Source organism: Chionomys nivalis, chromosome 11 (assembly GCF_950005125.1).
Source record: "Chionomys nivalis chromosome 11, mChiNiv1.1, whole genome shotgun sequence".
Lineage (NCBI taxonomy): Eukaryota > Metazoa > Chordata > Mammalia > Rodentia > Cricetidae > Chionomys > Chionomys nivalis.
In genome coordinates, this window is record NC_080096.1 from 20,239,658 (window position 1) to 20,260,326 (window position 20,669).

The following is a 20,669-nucleotide window of genomic DNA, read 5'->3' on the forward strand; positions in this document are numbered from 1 at the left end:
GCCGCACACCTTTAATCCCAGCACTTGGGAGGCAGAGGCAGGTGGATCTCTGTGAGTTCGAGGCCAGCCTGGTCTACAAGAGCAAGGATAGGCTCCAAAGCTACAGAGAAACCCTGTCTTGAAAAAAAAAAGTTTACTGAGGATTTTCTATGGGTAGGTTTGTGCTCTGAGGTAAAGCCTTGGCATTGTGGAATGGAGTGGGAGGGGCCAGGAGTGGTGTCTCCCACTTGTAAACCTAGAAGACTAAAGTAGGATTGCCAAAAGTTACTGCAGACAGCCTAGATTATACAGTGTGTACCAGGACGGCTTGAGCAACATAATGCCTTGCCTTAAGTCAAAAATATAAAAATTAAAGCGGGCTGGAGACGTGGCTCGGGCATTAAAGAGAATGAATGCTCTTTCAGAGGACGAGTTCATAGAGATAGAAACATAAACACTAGGCACTTTTGGGCCGGCCAGGGCTACATAAAGACGGTGCCCCCGCCCCAAATGATGGGTGAGAGGGCTTTGATTGGATTATTAAGTGAGCCGTTCCTTAGTCCTCTCCGTCACAGGGCTTTATGAGAATGAAGAATCTCAAAAAAAAAAAAAAAAAAAAAAAAAACCAACCGTGTTTTTTCGGGCTGGAATGCAGAGCCAGAGGACAGCTATGCAGGCAGCGGCTCATCCAAGCCCCCAGAGTGGTTCCTTCACTAATTTACCTTCGTGCTTATGCTCGGAATTCCCTAGAGTGCGAGCCTTACCTCTTTTAATTATAGAAGTATTTACTAAGTGGCAGAGTAGCTCAAGCTTCCCGCGCCCCTGCCGAAGCCACGCCCCTAGCCGCCCCGGAGCCACGCCCCCACTCGCGTCGGGAACACGCCCCCTAAGAGCCGGAAGCTGCTGACAGAAGTGAGGAAAACCCGGATCGGCGCGTCTAGCCGCCACGGCTGCGTGTGCGCAGGAGGCGTCGCTGGCGCAGACTCCGCCGACTCCGGCGGTCTCCGCTGCGCAGACGGGCGCGGGCGCACCACGGTCGCCGCCCGGGTGCGGGATGGCGGCCAGCCTGTGGATGGGAGACGTGAGTGAGGGCCGCGCCTGCTCCGAGAGGACCAGAGGGTCTCGAGTCCTAGGGGAGGGTGGGGCTGAGGGCCAGGGGCCTTCCGATCCCTGGAGGGTGGAGGTGAACAGGACGGGTTCTAGGGACAAGGAAAAGCCAGGCCGGTAGTGAGGCGCATGCCTTCATCCTTGCAGTTGCGACAGAGGCAGGAGGCCCGCCACAAATTCGAGGCCCCGTAGCTAGTTCTAGGCTAGTTGGGGGTTCGCAGCGAGGCCCTTTCTCACTCCTGCCCTGATAGGACAGGGAGGCTGGGCATCAGAAGGAAGAGTCATCAGGTGCAGAATCTACGGGTTACAGGTTTTGGGGTCCCCCTTTCCAATATGGCAAAGAAAAGGGGATATTGGGGGTGGAATGGGAGGACTCCCCCGAAGAATTGAGGGGCCTTTTGTTTCTAGAGCCGAAGGCACGCAGAATTCCAAAAAGGGGAGCGATTTTGTTTGTTATTTTTGTTTTGAGATGGGGCCTCACATAGCTCTGACTGTTCTGGAACTCACTATGTAGACCAGCCTGGCCTCGAACTCACAGAGTTCCTTCCGCCTGCCACTAGCTCCCCAGTGCTGGGACTAAACACGTGAGCCACAGGGCCCCGCAAGGGGAGCCATTTGAAGTAAAGAAGTGGTTTGGAACCACAGCACCCTTCTGTGGAGAGTGTCCCTGACCGAGCGGGAGGGGCTGGACCCCTTAGGAAGCTCCTGGAACTGAGCCTCGCTGTTCCGGTTTTCATGCAGCTGGAACCATACATGGATGAGAACTTCATCTCTAGAGCCTTTGCCACCATGGGGGAGACCGTGATGAGCGTCAAAATTATCCGAAACCGCCTCACTGGGTACATCTCCCTTTCACCTCTCCAGTCCTCAATAGAGCCTACCCCTGCTGCTGTCATGCCAGAGGACAAACATCGCTGGAATCTGGGCTTCTCGCCTGGTAGTGGTCCTCATCACACAGTACCGCAAAAAGAACATGGGGTTGGGGTGGACGCTTACTGAGCAGAAACAGCTTTCAGGTTTCAGTGTCCCAGTGTTTTAGGGCAGGATGCTGGAACCTGTGTTTGAAAACTGTTGTTTGATCTTTGGTAGATCACTTGTTTGCTTCATGTATCTTTGTTTTATTTTGAAACTTTTTTCGAGACAGGGCTGTGTAGCCCTGGCTGACCTGGAACTCGCTCTGTAAACCAGACTGGCCTCGAACTCAGCAGTGCAGAACTCCGAACTGCTGAACTCAGCTCCCCTTTATTTAATTTTGAGCATGTGCCATCTCACCTGCCCACATACCCCTCCCTTGTTTGTTTGTTTGTTTTTCTTTTTCAAGAAATCAGGAAGGAGAGTTCAGAAGTACAAGGCTGTGGGAGGACAGTGAGGTAGCTCAGCAGGTACAAGCACTGGCCTCATAAGTCTGTTGAGCTGAGTTGGAGATCCTGGACCTATGATACATTGTATAGACTTTTCAGATAGTTAAGCAGGGGTAGAGGCACAGCACTTGGAAGGCCAGAACATCCCAAGCTATGTAGAGAGACCCTTTCTCAAAAAGCCAAACAGGAAAGAAACCACAAATAATTCTCAGATAATTAATACAAATGTTAAAGAATACCCATCCGTGCCACCTCAGGCTCTCTGTCATTGGACAGGAGAGAAATAATTTCAGCTTACCTCAACCGGTTTTAAGGATGCTGTCCTCCCGGAGTATTCATGTGGGAGTTGTTCTAAGACCCCCCTACAGAGACCCAAACCCCTATGTTTATCCTCCTGTATACTGACAGTGCCTCTAGACTACAATACTAACACAGTGTACAGATAAAACTGTATTGTCTAGGCCAGTGGTTCTCAGCCTTCCTAATGCTCCAACTGTTTAATACATTTCTTCATGTTGTGGTGACCCCCAACCATAAAATTATTTTGCTACTTCATAATTGTAATTTTTCTACTGTTATGAATCATGTATGAATCTGATATACAAGCTATCTGACCTATGACCCCTGTGGATGGTTAGTAAATAGTTCAGGGACTATCCACATTCACTGTCCTTGAATTAAATTTGCAAGTTGTTTCTCATCTGGAATATGGGGTGGAATAATAATCGAGGCTCTATTTGTGGTGTGGCATATGCCTTGTAACCCCAGCACTTGAGAGGCAGTGGCAGACCCATCTCTATGACTTTGAAGCCAGCCTGGTCTACAGAGTAAGTTCCAGGACAGCCAAAGCTACATAGTGAGACCTTGTCTTAATAAAAAGGAAAAAAAAGAAAAGAAAACCATTTTTCCTTTCTTCAGGCCAAGATGTACCTGGATATCTTTATCATTCTGTTTCTCTGCTTTCTTTCCAGAATCCCAGCTGGCTACTGCTTTGTGGAATTTGCAGATTTGGCCACAGCTGAAAAGTGTTTGCATAAAATTAATGGGAAGCCCCTGCCAGGAGCCACACCTGTAAGGACATTTGGATGATGATGACCTTGTCATTTTTATTGTCCTTAATTACCACCACATATTGAATTGCTTACTGGATAGTTAAATCATTTTATACAATAGGTAGTGTTATCTTTCTCAACCAGGAAACTGAAGCAGGGAGATACAATGATTTGCTGAAGGCAATACAGGTAATTAGTAACAGAGCCAAGATTCAGGCAGAAGATTGATTGCCTACAAAACCCTGGCCCTAGGAGCCAAAACCACAGAGAAACCCTGTCTCGAAAAAACCAAAAAAAAAAAAAAAAAAAAAAACCCTGGCCCTTTCCACTCTGCAGTACTGCCTTCTATGACAGAAGATTCGAAAATCGGGCTGGGGGTGTAGCTCGGTGGTAGACTACTTACCTAGCATGCCCAAGACCCTGGGCTCAATCCCCAGCTAAAAATAAAGACTTGAAACTCTAGGTCTTTTGCCTGATTGAGAATCTAGAACAGGCTGGTAACAGCGAGAACACATCTCAAGAGAGTTACATTCTGCTCTTCCCACAGTTACTTAGCTTACAGCTGTACCAGCTGGCACACCTGGGCTCATAGAACCATGGAGCTGGCAGTGCCCTTAACGGTCAACCGTGCAACCCCTTCATTTTATACAGGAGAAAAACTGAGGCTTAGAGAGGGGGAGATGTTTTGGCCAAGGTAATTTATTTCAGTTTTTTTCAAATATTGTTTGACTTTTGAAAGACCCTTCTCTGTTTTAGTTTGTTCATTGTTTTTAAATTTCCAGGCAAAACGTTTTAAACTGAATTATGCCACTTACGGGAAACAACCAGACAATAGGTAAGTAAGGAGCTGCGTCATTGTATGTCTGAGTAGAGGCACAGATGTCGTGGTGCCATTTACTGCCAAAAGGAGGGTAGAGAACTGAATCCGACTGTAAAGACATATTCTCCTACTCCCTGGCCCCATCATGTCAGGGCCATGTCTTTCCTTCTTTGGATGTCTCTCTTTTTTGGGGGGGAGGGGAGACATATCTCAGACTGGTCTCAAACTCCCTGTGTAGTCAAGGGTGACGTTAAAATTCGGATCTTCTACCTCCCTAGTGCTGTGATGAACATATGCATGCCCAACCCCGAGTGTTTGAATGTTAGAGACACACCATGCTGGTGATGGAGCCCAGAACTTTGGGCATGGAAGGTGTCTTTAGTCACTGTTGTACTGTGAAGAGAGAACATTTAACTGGGTGCTTAAGGTTTCAGAAGTTTAGTCGCTTATCGTCATGGTAGGGAGCATGGCAGAAGGCATTGCAGGCCTGGTGCTAGAGAAGTAAATGAGAGAGACCAGGTATGGTATGGCTTTTGAAACCTTAAAGCCCACCCCCAGGTGCACACTTCCTTCAACAAGATCAAAACTAATCCTTTTAATCCTATGTAAGCATTCTAATATATGAGCCTATTGGGACCATTCTTATTCCAGCCCCTTTATTCAAACATACAACAGAAGGCAAGAACTCTTATCTTGAGCTCTATTTATTTTTTGTTTTATTGAAACAAGTTCTCATTCTGTAGCCCACACTTACCTAGAATTCACTAGGTTGCCAAGGTTGGCCTCGACTCACTATACCTCATGGTGCCTAAGATTATAGGTGTGTGCTACCATGCCTAGCGAGGCAATATAAGATTATAGGTATGGGGCTAGAGAGATGGCTCGAGGTTGAGAGCACTGATTGCTCTTCAGAGGTCCTGAGTTCAATTCTCAGCAACCACATGGTGCATCACAACCACCTATAATTAGGTCTGGTGCCCTTTTCTGACATGCAGACAGACATGCCAGCAGAACAGTGTACATAATAAATAAATCTTTAAAAAAATTATAGGTGTGTGCCACTATGCCTGGTGAGGCCCTGTCCGTCCGTCCCCCCCCCCCCGACCTTCTACCATGTTAATTTTCCAGGTTTTGAGGTTTTATTCAGTAAGGATCTATTTACTATAACAATGTGAAACCAGGTGGTGGCACACGCCTTTAATCCCAGCACTCAGGAGGCAGAGGCAGATGGATCTCTGAATTTGAGGCCATCCTGGTCTACAAGATCTAGTGCCAGTACAGGTGCCAAGCTACAGAGAAACGCTGTCTCAAGGGAGGGAAGAAGGGAAGGATGGATGGAAGGAAGGAAGGTGTGAATTGATTATCATTTCCAGTGACTGTCTAGAAGTATTTGGCTGCTGTGTTAAAGATTTACAGTCTGGGGCTGGAGAGATGGCTCAGTGGTTAAGAGCATTGCCTGCTCTTCCAAAGGTTCTGAGTTCAATTCCCAGCAACCACATGGTGGCTCACAACCATCTGTAATGAGGTCTGGTGCCCTCTTCTGGCCTGCAGACATACACACAGACAGAATATTGTATACATAATAAATAAATAAATAAATAAATAAATAAATAAATAAATAAATAAATAAATATTTAAAAAAAAAAAAGATTTACAGTCTGGGCTAGAATAGACAAACTCCAGGTTTGCATTTCCACATTGGAAGCAATCCTGCCTGTTTCACAGAGTTTCTAATTTCGCAATGGTTCTTCAGCTCCATCTCAGACTGTAAAGACAGCGCTGTGGTCAGGTCTGGCAGCACCCTGTCGTCCTAGCTCTCAGCACTCAGGAGGTAGAGATAGGAGGAACGTGGCAAGTTGGAAGTCATCCTGCTCTGCATACTGAGTTCTCAGATAGCCAGGGCTACAGAGTGAGATGCTTACTCTAACAAAAACCTTGAGTTGCTCTGCTTAGTCCTCAGTGGTTTTTGAGAGTTTTAAGACAGTATCTTAGAAGCTTTACCAAGCTTGTTATCTCGTGACCCTGTAATTCCATTCTCCAGAATTTATTCATGGATGTGTGCGGGGTGTAATCTCCTAAATGCTCATTAAAGCATGCATGTGAGGAGAATCCCAGATAGCCTCATAATACAGAAATGGCTGGCTGTAATATATTCATTTGTTAGAATCCTCACAAGACATGTTGCAGAGTCCTGATGTCATGGTGTTGGCAATATGGCTGTGTTGCTTTGACTTACCTCAGACTCCTGTTGTAGCCTCTTGAATAGCTGAGATTTACTGGTGAGCGTCACTGTGATGGAGGAAGGTCATTGGTTAAAAAATAAAGAAACTGCTTGGCCCTCATAGGTTAGAGCATAGGTGGGTGGAGTAAACAGAGCAGAATGCTGGGAGGAAGAGGAAGTGAGCTCAGACTTGATAGCTCTCCTCTCTGGGGCAGATGTGATGAAGCTCTGACTCAGGATGGACGTAGTCTAGATTCTTCCCCGTAAGCGCACCTTGGGGTGCTACAGAGATTATTAGAAATGGGCTAAATTAATACGTGAGAATTAGCCAAGAAAAGGCTAGATATAATGGGCCAAGCAGTGTTTAAAAGAATACAGTTTGTGTGTTGTTATTTCGGGGCATGAGCTAGCTAGGCGGCCAAAGCTGGGAGCTGGGTGGCAGGAACGCCAGCCCACAGCTCCCGCTACATCACTGCACCCAGTTTGGGCAATATATGAGAACCTAAGATGGCAGAAGTAAAACATGGTGGGTCACACTGAAGTGTTGTAGATGAAATGACAGGGACATAGCTCACTAGACAGTGTCTGTGCAGGGAGCCTTGGGCTCAATCCTCAGCACCAAATAAAATGTCATAGAGACTTGTCTGTGATCCTGGCACATGGGAGGTAGAAGCAGGTAATTCCAAAGTATAGAAGGAAGTTTTTGTTCCACCTGGTCCTGCAGCCATTCAGTCCCAAAGAACCACACAGGGGCTTATATTTATAAACTGTTTGGCCTATTGCTCAAGCTTATTATTAACTAACTCCTACACATAAATTAGCCCATAATTCTTATCTATGTTTAGCCATGTGGCATGGTTCCTTTTCTCAGTAAGACATTCTCATCTTGCTTCCTCTGTGTCTTGCTGCCTGCCTGCCTTTGCTCTTCCTAGAAATCTCTTAGTCTGTTTACCTCACCTATACTTGCTGGCCAAATAGCATGTTATTAAACTAATATGAGTGACAAATCTTTACAGTGTACAAAAATATTATCCCGGGGCTGGAGAGATGGCTCAGAGGTTAAGAGCATTGCCTGCTCTTCCAAAGGTCCTGAGTTCAATTCCCAGCAACCACATGGTGGCTCACAACCATCTGCGATGAGGTCTGGTGCCCTCTTCTGGCCTGCAGGCATACACAGAACATTGTATACATAATAAATAAATATTTAAAAAAAAAGATTTATTATGTGTACAACATTCTGTCTCCATGTATGCCTACAAGCCAGAAGAAGGCACCAGATCTCATTGTAGATGGCTGTGAGCCACCATGTAGTTGCTGGGAAATGAACTCAGGACCTCTAGAAGAGCAGCCAGTGCTCTTAACCTCTGAACCATCTCTCCAGTCCCCTTTTTCTCCTCGGCAGTCAAACAATTAAAAGACAACACAATAACATACACTATCCAGACTCTATATTTTCCATGTTTACGTATCTTTTTTTTTTTACTCTATTTTATTTTTATTTGGGTTTTTTTTTGATTTGTTATGTATATGGTGTTCTGTCTGTCTGTATGCTTGCTGGCCAGAAGAGGGCACCAGATCTCATTACAGATGGCTGTGAACCACCATGTGGTTGCTGGATCTCCAGAAGAACAGTCAGTGCTGTTAACCTCTGAGCCATCTCTCCAGTCCTAATTTTTGGTTTTTTGAGACAGGGTTTCTCTGTGTATCTTTGGCTGTCCTGGAACTCACTCTCTGTAGACTAGATTGGCCTCAAGCTCTGCCTCTGCCTCCCAAGTGCTGGGATTAAAGGCATGTGCCACCACACCCGAATACTCTTTTTTTTTTAAGGACTTTCTCTGTCCTTTTTCTTTTCTCTCCCAAGCCTATGTATATTTTTAAATACATTGTAAACCATTGAATCTGTCCTTACCATATATCTCTCTTTTTCTGAGCACCAGTTGTTTTTTTTGTCTTTTGTTTTTGTTTTTTGGTTTTTCGAGACAGGGTTTCTCTGTGGCTTTGGAGCCTGTCCTGGAACTAGCTCTGTAGACCAGGCTGGTCTCGAACTCACAGAGATTCACCTGCCTATGCCTCCCAAGTGCTGGGATTAAAGGCGTGCGCCACCACCACCTGGCTAGTTTTTATAGTCTGCTAAACAGCATGCCTAGGATTAAAGCTGCGGCTTTGGCGACTGGCTCCACCCCATTCCTTAACTTTCTGAGAGTCTAGCTTCATGGCGGAGGTATTGGCAGCAATCACATTTATTGCCACATCTCTGAAGTTTCTAGGTCCGTGCCACCACCAAGAAGTCTGATGCCAGTTGATCATAAACAGCACTTTAGTGTTTGATGGCAGAGTCTTTAGAGTGTACAAGAGCATTATCCCACAGCACAGAATTTCAAGGTCATTTTAAGTAAAATGTGGAGTTTGAGGCTAGCTTGAGCTACATGAAACTTTTTCAAAAACCAAACAGTGGGCTTTAGAGATGGTTCAGCATTGAACAGAGTATTATTCTTGCAGAGGACCAGAGTTTGTTTCCATCATGTATATAGGTATTGAGACGAGATCTCATAGCCTAGGCCAACTTTGAACTTGCTATATAACTGAAGCTAACCCCGAATTTGTGAATCCTCCTGTTTCTCCATGGGCATGGGAAACTATACCAAGGATATGTATCTTAAAATGATTAAATAAGACCTAACATGGTGGCACAAAAAAACAAAAATTTGAGCTGGTGAGATGGCTCAGAGGTTAAGAGCATTGCCTGCTCTTCCAAAGGTCCTGAGTTCAATTCCCAGCAACCACATGGTGGCTCACAACCATCTGTAATGAGGTCTGGTGCCCTCTTCTGGCCTGCAGGCATACACACAGACAGAATATTGTATACATAATAAATAAATAAATAAATATTTAAAAAAAAAACAAAAAAATTAATCTGAATCTCTAAATACATTTGTAAACATTTCTAGGAAAGATTTGATGACCTTGTTCCAACAGAGTTTGAGAATTTCTTAAATAGATTTTAGGTCTTTAGGAGATAAGGGTCTTATTTTATTTTATCATTGGAATTAAAATTTATATTGAATACCTGTCTAGTTTCTTTTTTTGTAAATATTTATTATGTATACAGTGTTCTACTTCCGTGCATGCTTGCACGCCAGAAGAAGGCACCAGATCTCATTATAGATGGTTGTGAGCCACCATGTGGTTGCTGGGGATTGAACTCAGGACCTCTGGAAGAACAGTCAGTGCTCTTAACTCTAGCTTCTTGTCTAGTTTCTTAAAACAAAACCAGACATAAAAACTCCTGGCCAGACATTGTGGCATGCGCCTTTAATCCTAACACTCAGAAGGCATAGGCAGGTGGATCTCTGTGAGTTTGAGGCCAAACTGGTCTAAACAGTGAGTTCCAGGACAGCCAGGGTTGTTACACAGAGAAACCCTGTCTCGAAAAGCAAAACAAAAACCTCCTTGGAGATACCTGTCTAGCCCCTCACCTGTTCTGTCTCTCCTGTTCTCTCCCTCTCTATATTTTTGAGGCAAGGTTTCAGTGTGTAGCCTTGGCTGGCCTGAAACTAACTAGGTAGACTAGTTTAGCCTGGAACTCAGAGAGAGACCTACCTCTGCCTCCTAACTGCTGTGATTAAAGGAGTGCTTCATCTGTGTCCTTCCCCTCCCCAAGATAAAGTTTCTCTGTGTAGCCCTGGCTGTCATGGAATTTGCTCTGCACAATAGGCTGGCCTCAAACTCAGAGATCCTTCTGCCTCCTGAGTGCATGCATGCCCCACCACACCTAGCCCTGTACTCTCTTGATGCTTTAAGTCAGATAGGTTTTGTGTGGTGTCTGCTGACCTCAGAGCAGGGAGCTAATTCTGTAATCTTTTACAGAAGTGTAATGAACTATAGTTCTAGAGTGACTAAGCCTCACATTCATGAGACACTGGGTTTGAGTCTCGGCAGCAGAGTGGGGATATCTGATTAAGTAGGCACATCAGATTTAGTGTTTCTGAAAGCCCCTAGAGGCTTAACCGAACTGTGCCCTTACTCAATATGTGTCCCTATAATTCCTACACTCAGAAGGCTTAGGCAGGAGGATTGCTGGGAGTTTGAAACCAGCCTGGGCTCTATGGTAAAACCTTTTGTCTTAAAAAAGACGAGGGGAGAAAGAAAGATTCCAGAAACTCATAGCAGGGTTTTGATATTTTTCTTGCTGACTCTTCTCTCCTCTCAGCCCTGAGTACTCCCTCTTTGTCGGGGACCTGACCCCAGACGTGGATGATGGCATGCTGTATGAGTTCTTTGTCAAAGTCTACCCCTCCTGTCGGGGAGGCAAGGTGGTTTTGGACCAGACAGGCGTGTCTAAGTAAGGCCTTACTTGTTTACTTTGTTCAGCATTCTTACCTCCTGGGGGGGACCGATCAGAGATACCAAGGAGGGTGGTGGCCCAGAGTGCAGACTTTCGAGCCAGACAGCCTGGTTTGAGCTCAGCTTCATCACTGACAAGGGAATGTGCACTAGACAAGTTACAGATTCTCACTGTTTCCTAATCTATAAATTGAAGCAATATTATATGATTGACATAAGGATTAGAGGAACTATGAATAGCTGGGTTTTGTATTTATTTCTGTTAATAAGGCTTTCTGTGTAGTTAAAAATACTATTCTTTAGCCTAGTGTGGCCCTGCACACCTGTATTCCCAGAACCTGGGTAGTGGATGCAGGAAGATCAGAAAATCAGGTGAGTTCAAGGCCAGCCTGGGCTACACAAGGGTCTCTGTTTTTGTTTTTCAAGACAGGGTTTCTCTGTGTAGTCCTGGCTGTCCTTGAACTCCTTCTGTAGTCTGGGTTGGCCTCTAACTCAGAGATTCACCTGCCTCTGCCTCCCCAGTCCTGAGATTAATGGCGTGCACCACCACTGCCTGGCTGAGACTTTCTTAATGCTCACCCGTCCACCCCCACAAAAGAAAAGAAAAAGGAGGGTTGAGTTTTCCATTTTAAAATGGAGAGACCTGTCAACACTTGGAAGGCGAAAGCTAAGGATTTTGAACTCAAGCCAGCCTGAGCTACACAGCAAGACCCTACCTCAAACAAAACAAGAAAAATGAAGCTAGACTTGTTGGCACGCGTCTATAATCCCAACTGCCCAGCGGAGGCAGCAAGATTGCAAATTCAGGGTCTTTGTGTGCTGTGCAGTGAGTTTAAGACCAGTGTAGGGAACTTAGCAAAACCCTGCCTCAAAAAAATAAATAAAAGTCCACAACCCCGTGTACAGAGCAAGTTCCAGGAGAGATGCAGGGCTACACAGAGTAACCTTGTCTTAAAAAAACAGAAAAACAATCAAGGGGGCTAGAGATATGGCTCAGTAGTTAACAGCACTAGTCATTTTTCCAGAGGACCTGGGTTCAATTCCTAGCCCCTCATGACAGCTCACAAGTATCTGTAACTCCAGTTCTAGGGGATCTGACATCTTCATATGGACACAGGCAAAAACATCAATGCTCCTGAAATAAAAATAATTAAAAAATAAAAATAGATACAACTAAATGCTAGGATGTAGCTCAGTATTGGAGAGTTTGCTTAGCATGCACAAGGTTCCGAGTTTGGTTTCCCCATTCAAAAGAAAAGAAGGTACTTTTTTTTTTTTTCTTCAATTCTTTGCTGTGTGTGGGATTGAACCCGGCCACATCCCACCATTCCAAGAAAGACTTGTTCTTTTTGTATTTGTACTAGATGTTACACCCAGGTACTTAGTGCCCTACCATAGACCCACTTCCTCAGTCCTGACTTCCCCCCCTCTTTTCCCCATATGGTCGTAGCTGGCTTCAAACTCGCTCAGCTTCCCTAGTACCAGAGTTACAGGCATGTGCCACCACCAGCAGCGTTTTCTTCGTCAGTTAAGTCTGACTTTAAGAGTTAAGTCTGCTTCTGTTGTGCGTGACTCTGAGCTAGTTATCAACCCTCTCTGAACTTTGGCTGCTCTTTAGTGCTGTGTAGTACTCCATGTGATGGGGTAACCTTGAAAGTGTCCTCAGCACCTTGTCCAGCAGATAGTACGCGCTGTTAATTGTAGGTGTCATGAGCAGTCTGTAAGTTGTTTGACCTCAAGGAATAGGAACCAGGTCTGTCTGTAACTGCTTCCCGGCATGCCTGATACAACCCTGCAGGAGTCTGAAAAGTCTGCAGGGCAAACTTCACCTGTCCCCACAACTACACGGTGCTGATACTGTTGCCTTCCCCTTGTTTGAGAAGGAGCCCGTGGATGAAGGGGTGAGGAGCATGGGGGCTGAACTGAAAGCCCACCTCTTTTTCTACCCCCTTTTCCATGTTTCCTCTTGTAGGCTTCATCACTTTTGTGATCTAAGTTGCGTTTTTTTTTTTTTTTTTTTTTTTCTCCCTCTAGGGGCTATGGTTTTGTGAAATTCACAGATGAATTGGAACAGAAGCGAGCCTTGACGGAGTGCCAGGGAGCAGTGGGACTGGGGTCTAAACCTGTGCGGCTGAGTGTGGCCATCCCTAAAGCGTGAGTTCCGCAGAGAGCATAGGCCTGGACTAGCTAGCCTGCCCTGGGCCCTCTTTGGCTGTTTGCTGAGTCAGGACATCCATATGTGCAACACACTTCTGCAGAGAGGCAGATGTCACAGATACTATGTGCTTTGGCCAGGCTTGGTGTGGGGGATGAACTAGCGTAGCCACACACCCCTGGGAGCTGATAGCCGAGGGGTCAGACATTGAGAGCAGCAGTAGGGAAAGCTGTTTTGTCCCATATCTTTGTTCTTTGGCCAACTGCTGCTGTTGGGAAATTATCTATAGAGTTTGTTAGAATTAAAAAAAAAAAAAATTCTAACCAGTGTCTGAAATACTGTGTATCTCAGGGCTAAAAAAGCTCTTGGAAATCCATGGTTTGTTTTGTTTTGTTTTCATAGACAGGATCTCTATGGTTACACCTAGCTTTGTTGTTTTGTTCTTTGAGACGGGGTCTTACTATCTCTATTCTTGGCTGGCCTGGAACTCACAGAGACCCACCTGCCTCTGCCTCCAAGTGCCAGCATTAAAGGTGTGTGCCATCACTCCTGGTCCAAGTGACATTTCTATCCTTCAGCCAATGCAGTATTTCTCAGCAGGTAGAGATTTCACTCACTAGGAGGCATTGGTGGCATCTGGATATATTTTGGGGTATTACAACGTGCTAGTGGCATCCAGGAGGTTATAGTGAGGGGTGCTGCTCCAGATGCTTCACTGCACCAGGCAGCCCTATAGCTGGGAATTAGGTGGTACACCCCTACCACTGGCAGAAGTAACAGGGCCAGCCTGGTCTACAGAAGGACTACCAGGATAGGTTCCAAAGCTACAGAGAAACCTGGTCTCAAAACACCATAAACAAACAGATGTAACAGGGTCCAAGATATCTTGACCACAAAGTACAAGGGCAGCCAAACTTCAGGAGATATCTTCCCAATGGTCTTTTTGAAACAACAGAGACTTGAATGTTTGACAGGATTTCACCATGTAGCCCTGGCTGGTTTAGAACTTGCTGAGCAGAACAAGCTGGCCTCAAACACAGAGATCTGCTTGCCTCTGCCTCCCAAGTGATTGATGGGATTAAAGCAAAGAAAGATTGTTTTGGGTTTTTTGTTTGTTTTTTTTTTTTTTTTTTTTTTTTGGTTTTTTTTTTTTTTTTTTTTTTGGTTTTTCGAGACAGGGTTTCTCTGTAGCTTTGGAGCCTGTCCTGGAACTCCCTTTGTAGACCAGGCTGGCCTCGAACTCACAGAGATCCGCCTGCCTCTGCCTCCCGAGTGCTGGGATTAAAGGCGTGCGCCACCACCGCCCGGCTTTTTGTTTGTTTTTGAGACAGGGTTTCTCTGTGTAATCCTGGCTGTCCTAGAATTAGCTCTTGTAGACCAGGCTGACCTCGAACTCACAGAGATCTTCCTGCCTCTGCCTCCTGAGTGCTGGGATTAAAGGTGTGCACCACCACTGCCCGGCAGAAAGATTGTTTTTTTGGTTTTTGTTTTGTTTTGTTTTGTTTTTTGTTTGTTTGTTTTTTTTTGGTTTTTTTTTTTTTTTTTGGTTTTTCGAGACAGGGTTTCTCTGTGGTTTTGGAGCCTGTCCTGGAACTAGCTCTTGTAGACCAGGCTGGTCTCGAACTCACAGAGATCCGCCTGCCTCTGCCTCCCAAGTGCTGGGATTAAAGGCGTGCGCCACCATCGCCCAGCCATATTTTTTTACATATAAGTTCTGTTCAACAATTCCTCTGTTTTTGATCATTTTGACTGTTTCTGGTGTATTCCTGTTTGTTTGATAATTAGACTCGGGCAATATAGCTGTAAGCAGAAACCAAGGCCCATCTGCGAACTTCTGATTGGTTCTGTCTATTCCACACTGAACACAGTTGTTAGTAATCAGTGCCCACCCCTGAGGAGGTGCTCTCAGACCCTTGGGATAAGGAGAACTTCACTGTAATGCATAGGTGTCTGAAGGAAACACAACCAACCCCGTCCAGGAAGATGAACCTCCGTTACTGTTGACAGAGTGATGGCTACCCATAGATTCATTAAGGAGGGGTCAAAGAGGTGAATATTAGGTATGCCCAGCCCAGCACTTGGCAAGTAGGACTATCTGCTTATTGCCTTCAGTGAAGCGTCCTGGGCTAGAGCTGGGTGCTTCGGTGTTCAGCACTTGGATTTGCTTAGCACTGAGTCCCTTTCACAAAGCAAGAGCTTGAAAGTGCTCAGTCAAGTGTTGCAGCCTTTGCAGTGCCTGGTATTCTCAGCTCCTGCTAACAGCTTAGTTTCCTGTCTGGGTTGATGAGCATAGCAAAGGAATATACCAGTCATGAGGGCAGAAGTCAACTCTCCTCTTGAGTCCGCCAACTGCATGGTGGAGCCAGCCTCTGGCTCTTGCATGTTTTTGGTATCATAGGACATTCTTAGCTCAAATTCATGAGTGGAAACCCCTTGTCATGTGCTTGAGCTTCTCCACACATGGTTTTTGTGTCTTTGAAAGCAGTGAAGCCTTTGTGGATTTGTGGATTTGGCAGTCTATCTTTGATTGGAGTGGTGGTGGTTACAGTATGGTAAAAAGGAAGCTTCCCTGGTGGATTCTTTGGAATGTGAGAGTTAAATCTAGACCTGGCCTATTGACTTGTCTTTGCTTTTCTTGTTTTGTTTTCTCCAGACCTGGTTTCTCTGTTTAGTTTTGGTGCCTGTCTTGGAACTAGCTCTTGTAGACCAGGTAGGCCTTGAACTCAAAGAGATCCACCTTCCTCTGCCTCCCTAGTGCTGGGATTAAAAGCATGTACCACCACTGCCCAGCTTAAAAAATTTTTTTAAGATTGGTTTATTATGTATACAATGTTCTGCCTGCATGTATGCCTTCATGCCAGAAGAGGGCACCAGATCTCATTATAGATGGTTATGAGCTACCATGTGATTGCTGGGAATTGAACTCAGGACCTCTGAAAGAGCAGACAGTGCTTTTAACCACTGAGCCATCTCTACAACCACCGGATATTTTATTTTTTTTATTTTACATGCATTGGTGTTTTGCCTACCTGCATGTGTGTATGTGTGTGTGAGGATGTACAGCCCCTGGAGCTGGAGTTACAGACAGTTGTGAGCTGCCATGTGATGCTGGAAATTGAGCCAGAATCCTCTGGAAGAGCAGTGCTCTAACTGCTGGCAATCTCTCCAGCTCCATAAAGCCCGATTTCTTATGTTATGTTTTCCTGAGCTTTTGCAACTGTCAGAGAACAGAGCCCCCCAAAATCCTGAGAATGGGGCTGGAGAGATGGCTCAGAGGTTAAGAGCATTGAGCTACTCTTCAGAGGTCCTGAGTTCAATTCTGAGCACCCACCTGAAGGCTCACAACCATCTATAATGAGATCTAATGCCTCTTCTGGTATGCACACATGCATGCAAACAAAACACCCATATACATAAAATACATAAACAAATCTTTAAAAAAAATTGGGGAGAGGGTCTTGAAGGGAGACAACCTAAGCAAAGAAAGGCTTGTATCCTAAGAGCGTGGATTCTGTAGGCAAACTGTCTGGGTTTATGTTTGTGCCTTAGTCTTGTGACCCTGGACCAGACACTTAAATGCTCTGTCCTAGCCTTCATCCTACAGCAGGGATGGGGATACAGAGTGTGGAGGGCAGCCGGAGGGAACCCTCCCAGAGCATTTAGTGCAGTCCGTGGTCAAGGGAAATCCTCTTACATCTGATTTTGTTCCCCGTAAGGAGCCGTGTAAAGCCAGTTGAGTACAGCCAGATGTACAGTTACAGCTACAACCAGTATTACCAGCAGTACCAGAACTACTATGCCCAGTGGGGCTACGACCAGAACACAGGCAGCTACAGCTACAGCTACCCGCAGTATGGCTACACACAGAGCACCATGCAGGTAACACATTCGGAAACTCTTGGGTCTCATTTTCCCACCATTTTCTACAGTGAAGTTGGTAGCGGGTTGGGGTTTTGAAAAAGTGGGGAAGGCTAGTAAGACCTAGCTCTATTTGTCAAAAGTCAGCCAGAATTTTCTCAGGCTCCTCATCAGTCCTCTCCTCTCTTGACAGACATATGAAGAGGTTGGGGATGATGCCCTGGAAGGTAAGAGTCCCTTCAAGCTCCTGGTAGTTGTTTCAAGTGCCAGCTGTGGGCCCTCAACTAGATGGAGCTGTGGAGTTGGAGCCTGTCCTGGAACTCACTCTGTAGACCAGACTGGATTTGAACTCAGAGATCCTCCTGTCTCTGCCTCTTGAGTGCTGGGACTAAAGGCGTGCACCACCACAGCCTGGCGAGAATGTGTGTGCTTTCTAAAGGTGTGGACACACCCATGATTGCCAGGTTCTGCCTGTTATAATGAAATGAGTGCTGCTCCCAGGGAGCTTGTTACTTCAAGCTGTGGCACTCTGCCCCACCCAGTGGCTCTGTAACATTGATACTGTTATTTTATATTTGTTGGGTTTTTTATTGGTTTGTTCTTATTTCATGTGCATTGGTGTTTTGCCTGCATGTAATGAGGGTCCCATATCCCCTAGAACTAGAGTTACAATTGTAAACTGTTCTTTGTAAGAGCAGCCAGTGCTCTTAACCACTGAGCTATCTCTCTAGCACCTACTTTGTATTTGTTTACCAGTTTGTTTGTTTGTTTTTTGGTTTTTCGAGACAGGGTTTCTCTGTGGTTTTTGGAGCCTGTCCTGGAACTAGCTCTTGTAGACCAGGCTGGTCTCAAACTCACAGAGATCCGTCTGCCTCCCAAGTGCTGGGATTAAAGGTGTGCGCCACCACCACCCGGCTTTGTTTACCAGTTTGTAAGATTAATTTTGTGTCTAAATTTCCTTCTGTTTTGGTTTGAGATATAAGGTCAGGCTGATCTTCACTGTGCTATGAATGACCTTGAACTCCTGTTCCTCCTGCTTTGCCTCCAGATACAAGCAGAGTTTTTAAAGGACAGGAGGTTGAGACTAGACCTATTCCTTTTGTTCATGGTTAGGTTGGGTCTTGTAGTGAGACTCTGTATCAAAAGAAATAGCAGGTGTGATTGTGCAGCCTTTAAATTTAATCCTTGCAAGGCAAGGGTAGGGGCATCTCTATGAGTTCGAGGCTAGCCTAGTCCACATAGTGCCAGGAAAACTTGAGAAGAGGGAAAAGACTAACTCAGCTTGGTGTGGTAGTGCAGGGCTTTATTCTCAGCATTGGGTTCTAGACCAGACAGCACCACACAGTGTACCTCCTAGAGAGATACTTTACTGTGGGCTTCTCTTTGTGAACATCTTTCATGTTCAACATGGTAAAGCACTTCTGTAGTCTCCTGGCTGGGGCACAGTTGGGTTTGAGATTTACTGGGACTGCAGACCGTCTCAACACCCAGAAGGTCTGTTACGGGTCTTTAGACATTCTCAGTATTTCAGTGCAGGTGGAGTTACTCATGATCCATCTGCCTCCACTTCCCAAGAGTGAGGCTATAGGGATGCCACCACACCTTGAAAATGTATATTTGTGATTTCTGAAAGAGACAGAACTAGGTCCCCAATTCATGTGACCAGGCATTTCATCAGACATTGGTTTAGTTCTTAAGGTAACACTTTGGATTGATTCATTAACTTAAATGTTTTCCAAACCCACATTTTTTTAAATTTATTTATTAAAGATTTCTGCCTCCTCCCCACCACCACCTCCCATTTCCCTCCCCCTCCCCCAATCAAGTCCCCCTCCCTCGTCAGCCCGAAGAGCAATCAGGGTTCCCTGCCCTGTGGGAAGTCCAAGGACCACCCACCTCCATCCTGGTCTAGTAAGGTGAGCATCCAAACTGCCTAGGCTCCCACAAAGCCAGTACGCGCAGTAGGATCAAAAACCCCTTGCCATTGTTCTTGAGTTCTCAGTAGTCCTCACTGTCGGCTATGTTCAGCGAGTCCGGTTTTATCCCATGCTTTTTCAGACCCAGGCCAAACCCACATTTTAAATCTGAGCAGAACAGAAAATCTAAGACAGATGTAGCTTTGTAAACTGGAAGGAGAAACTGGCTGCTATCACATGGTCCAAATTACAATGATTTCCATCTTCGATACCCACTCTAAGATGCCCGGAGGCAGGAGCCTGAGCGCTCCTTCCAGATGGTTCTTTTGGCCTGCTTGACCTTGTCCTTTCCTTTTCCTGCAGACCCAGCGCCACAGCTGGATGTGACTGAGGCCAACAAGGAGTTCATGGAACAAAGTGAGGAACTGTATGATGCACTGATGGACTGTCACTGGCAGCCCCTGGATACTGTGTCTTCAGAGATTCCTGCCATGTTGTAGCCAGGACATAAGGATCCAGGCTTTTTTTTTTTTTTTTTTTTTTTTGGTGAAGCTTTTATCTTTTTGAAAAATGGTTTACAAGATTTTAATAGTTTACTGTTTTCTGAGATTGTGAGCCACTTCTCCACTTGTTATTTGTTATTATTAAGCCGTAGTGAAAGGCGTGGAAGGGAATTGTTCTAACAGGAGCTTGGTAGGTCACGTGACATTTTTTTTTTTTAATTGAAAAAAAATTTTTCCGCCTCCTCCCTGCCTCCCATTTCCCTCCCCCTCCCCCCACTCCTCTTCTCCTCCCTCTCCAGTCCCAGGAGCAGTCAGGGTTCCCTGCCCTGTGGAAAGTCCAAGGTCCTCCCCCCTCCATCCAGATCTAGGAAGTTGAACATCCAAACTGTCTAGGCTCCCACAAAGCCAGAACCTGAAGTAGGATCAACACCCCGTGCCATTGTCCTTGGCCTCTTGTCAGCTCTCATTGTCCGCCATGTTCAGAGAGTCCAGTTTTATCCCATGCTTTTTCAGTCACAGTCCAGCTGGCCTTGGTGAGCTCCCAATAGATCGGTCCGACTGTCTCAGTGGGTGGGTGTACCCCTCGTGGTCCTGACTTCGTTGTACATGTTCTCCCTCCTTCTGTTCCTCATTAGGACCTTGGGAGCTCAGTCCGGTGCTCCAGTGTGGGTCTCTGTCTCTATCTCCATCCATAGCTAGACATTTTTAAGACCCTTAGCTGGAGTACTAGAGAAGTGGCTTAGTGGCCAAGAGCACTTACTGTTCTCCCAGAGGACCAAGTTCTGTTTCCAAGTCAGGCAGCTCTTCTACCCTGCATGAGACTCCAACTGCGAAGAACCCGAACATCCACTTCTGTAGATACCCAAACACATCTAGATACCGCCCAGATCATTATGGCACAGGCTTGATGCTTCTGATTGCTTATCAGTTTTCCTAGTAAAACAGGTAATTGTAAACTGCAGTCTCAACCATGAATTGGCAGAATCGAGACTTAAATCAGCTAGGTAGTCCAACACAGGTTAAAACCTGGTTTTAGAGGCTTTTCTGATTCTGGGATGTTTGTAAACATCTGTTTTTCAGACTGTTTCTGTGTACCTCTACCTGTCCTGGAACTAGCTCTCCAAGGCCAGCCTTGAGATCCACCCACCCCACCATGCCATAGCTACATATTGTGCTTTGTGTACCGATTGTTAAGCAACTGATATGAATTGAGAAGGGCTCCCACAGATTGTTTGAAAAATTGGTCAAAGACCTTTGCCAGGATAGGTATGGATGTCCTAAAGTTTCAAGTCTATTACAACTTGCTAGGAGGAAAGTACTGGCACGGCGATCCGTGTGCTACCGTGTATCTAC

General features: G+C 45.7%; 1 protein-coding gene across 3 annotated transcripts; it reads left to right on the forward strand.

The window, feature by feature from the left end:
• The first annotated feature begins 907 nt into the window (after positions 1-907).
• On the forward strand, positions 908-20,430 carry Trnau1ap (tRNA selenocysteine 1 associated protein 1). Of its 3 annotated transcripts, XM_057785286.1 has the most exons (9): positions 908-1,060; positions 1,828-1,925; positions 3,419-3,518; positions 4,282-4,334; positions 10,751-10,882; positions 12,919-13,038; positions 16,756-16,918; positions 17,091-17,124; positions 19,177-20,430. In XM_057785286.1, the coding sequence occupies exons 1-9, from the start codon at positions 1,034-1,036 to the stop codon at positions 19,311-19,313; spliced, it is 864 nt and encodes a 287-aa protein (XP_057641269.1). In that variant the 5' UTR covers positions 908-1,033; the 3' UTR covers positions 19,314-20,430. The 3 variants fall into 3 exon arrangements, with proteins under 3 accessions (XP_057641269.1, XP_057641270.1, XP_057641271.1); XM_057785287.1 differs by lacking the exon at positions 10,751-10,882; XM_057785288.1 differs by lacking the exon at positions 1,828-1,925 and having other exon boundaries at positions 926-1,060.
• Positions 20,431-20,669: the final 239 nt, after the last annotated feature.

Coding starts and splice junctions, on each gene's coding strand:
- Trnau1ap (XM_057785286.1), top strand. CDS start 1,034: ATGGCGGCCAGCCTGTGGATGGGAGAC. Junction 1,061..1,827: donor CCAGCCTGTGGATGGGAGAC/GTGAGTGAGGGC, acceptor GTTTTCATGCAG/CTGGAACCATACATGGATGA. Junction 4,335..10,750: donor GGGAAACAACCAGACAATAG/GTAAGTAAGGAG, acceptor CTCTCCTCTCAG/CCCTGAGTACTCCCTCTTTG.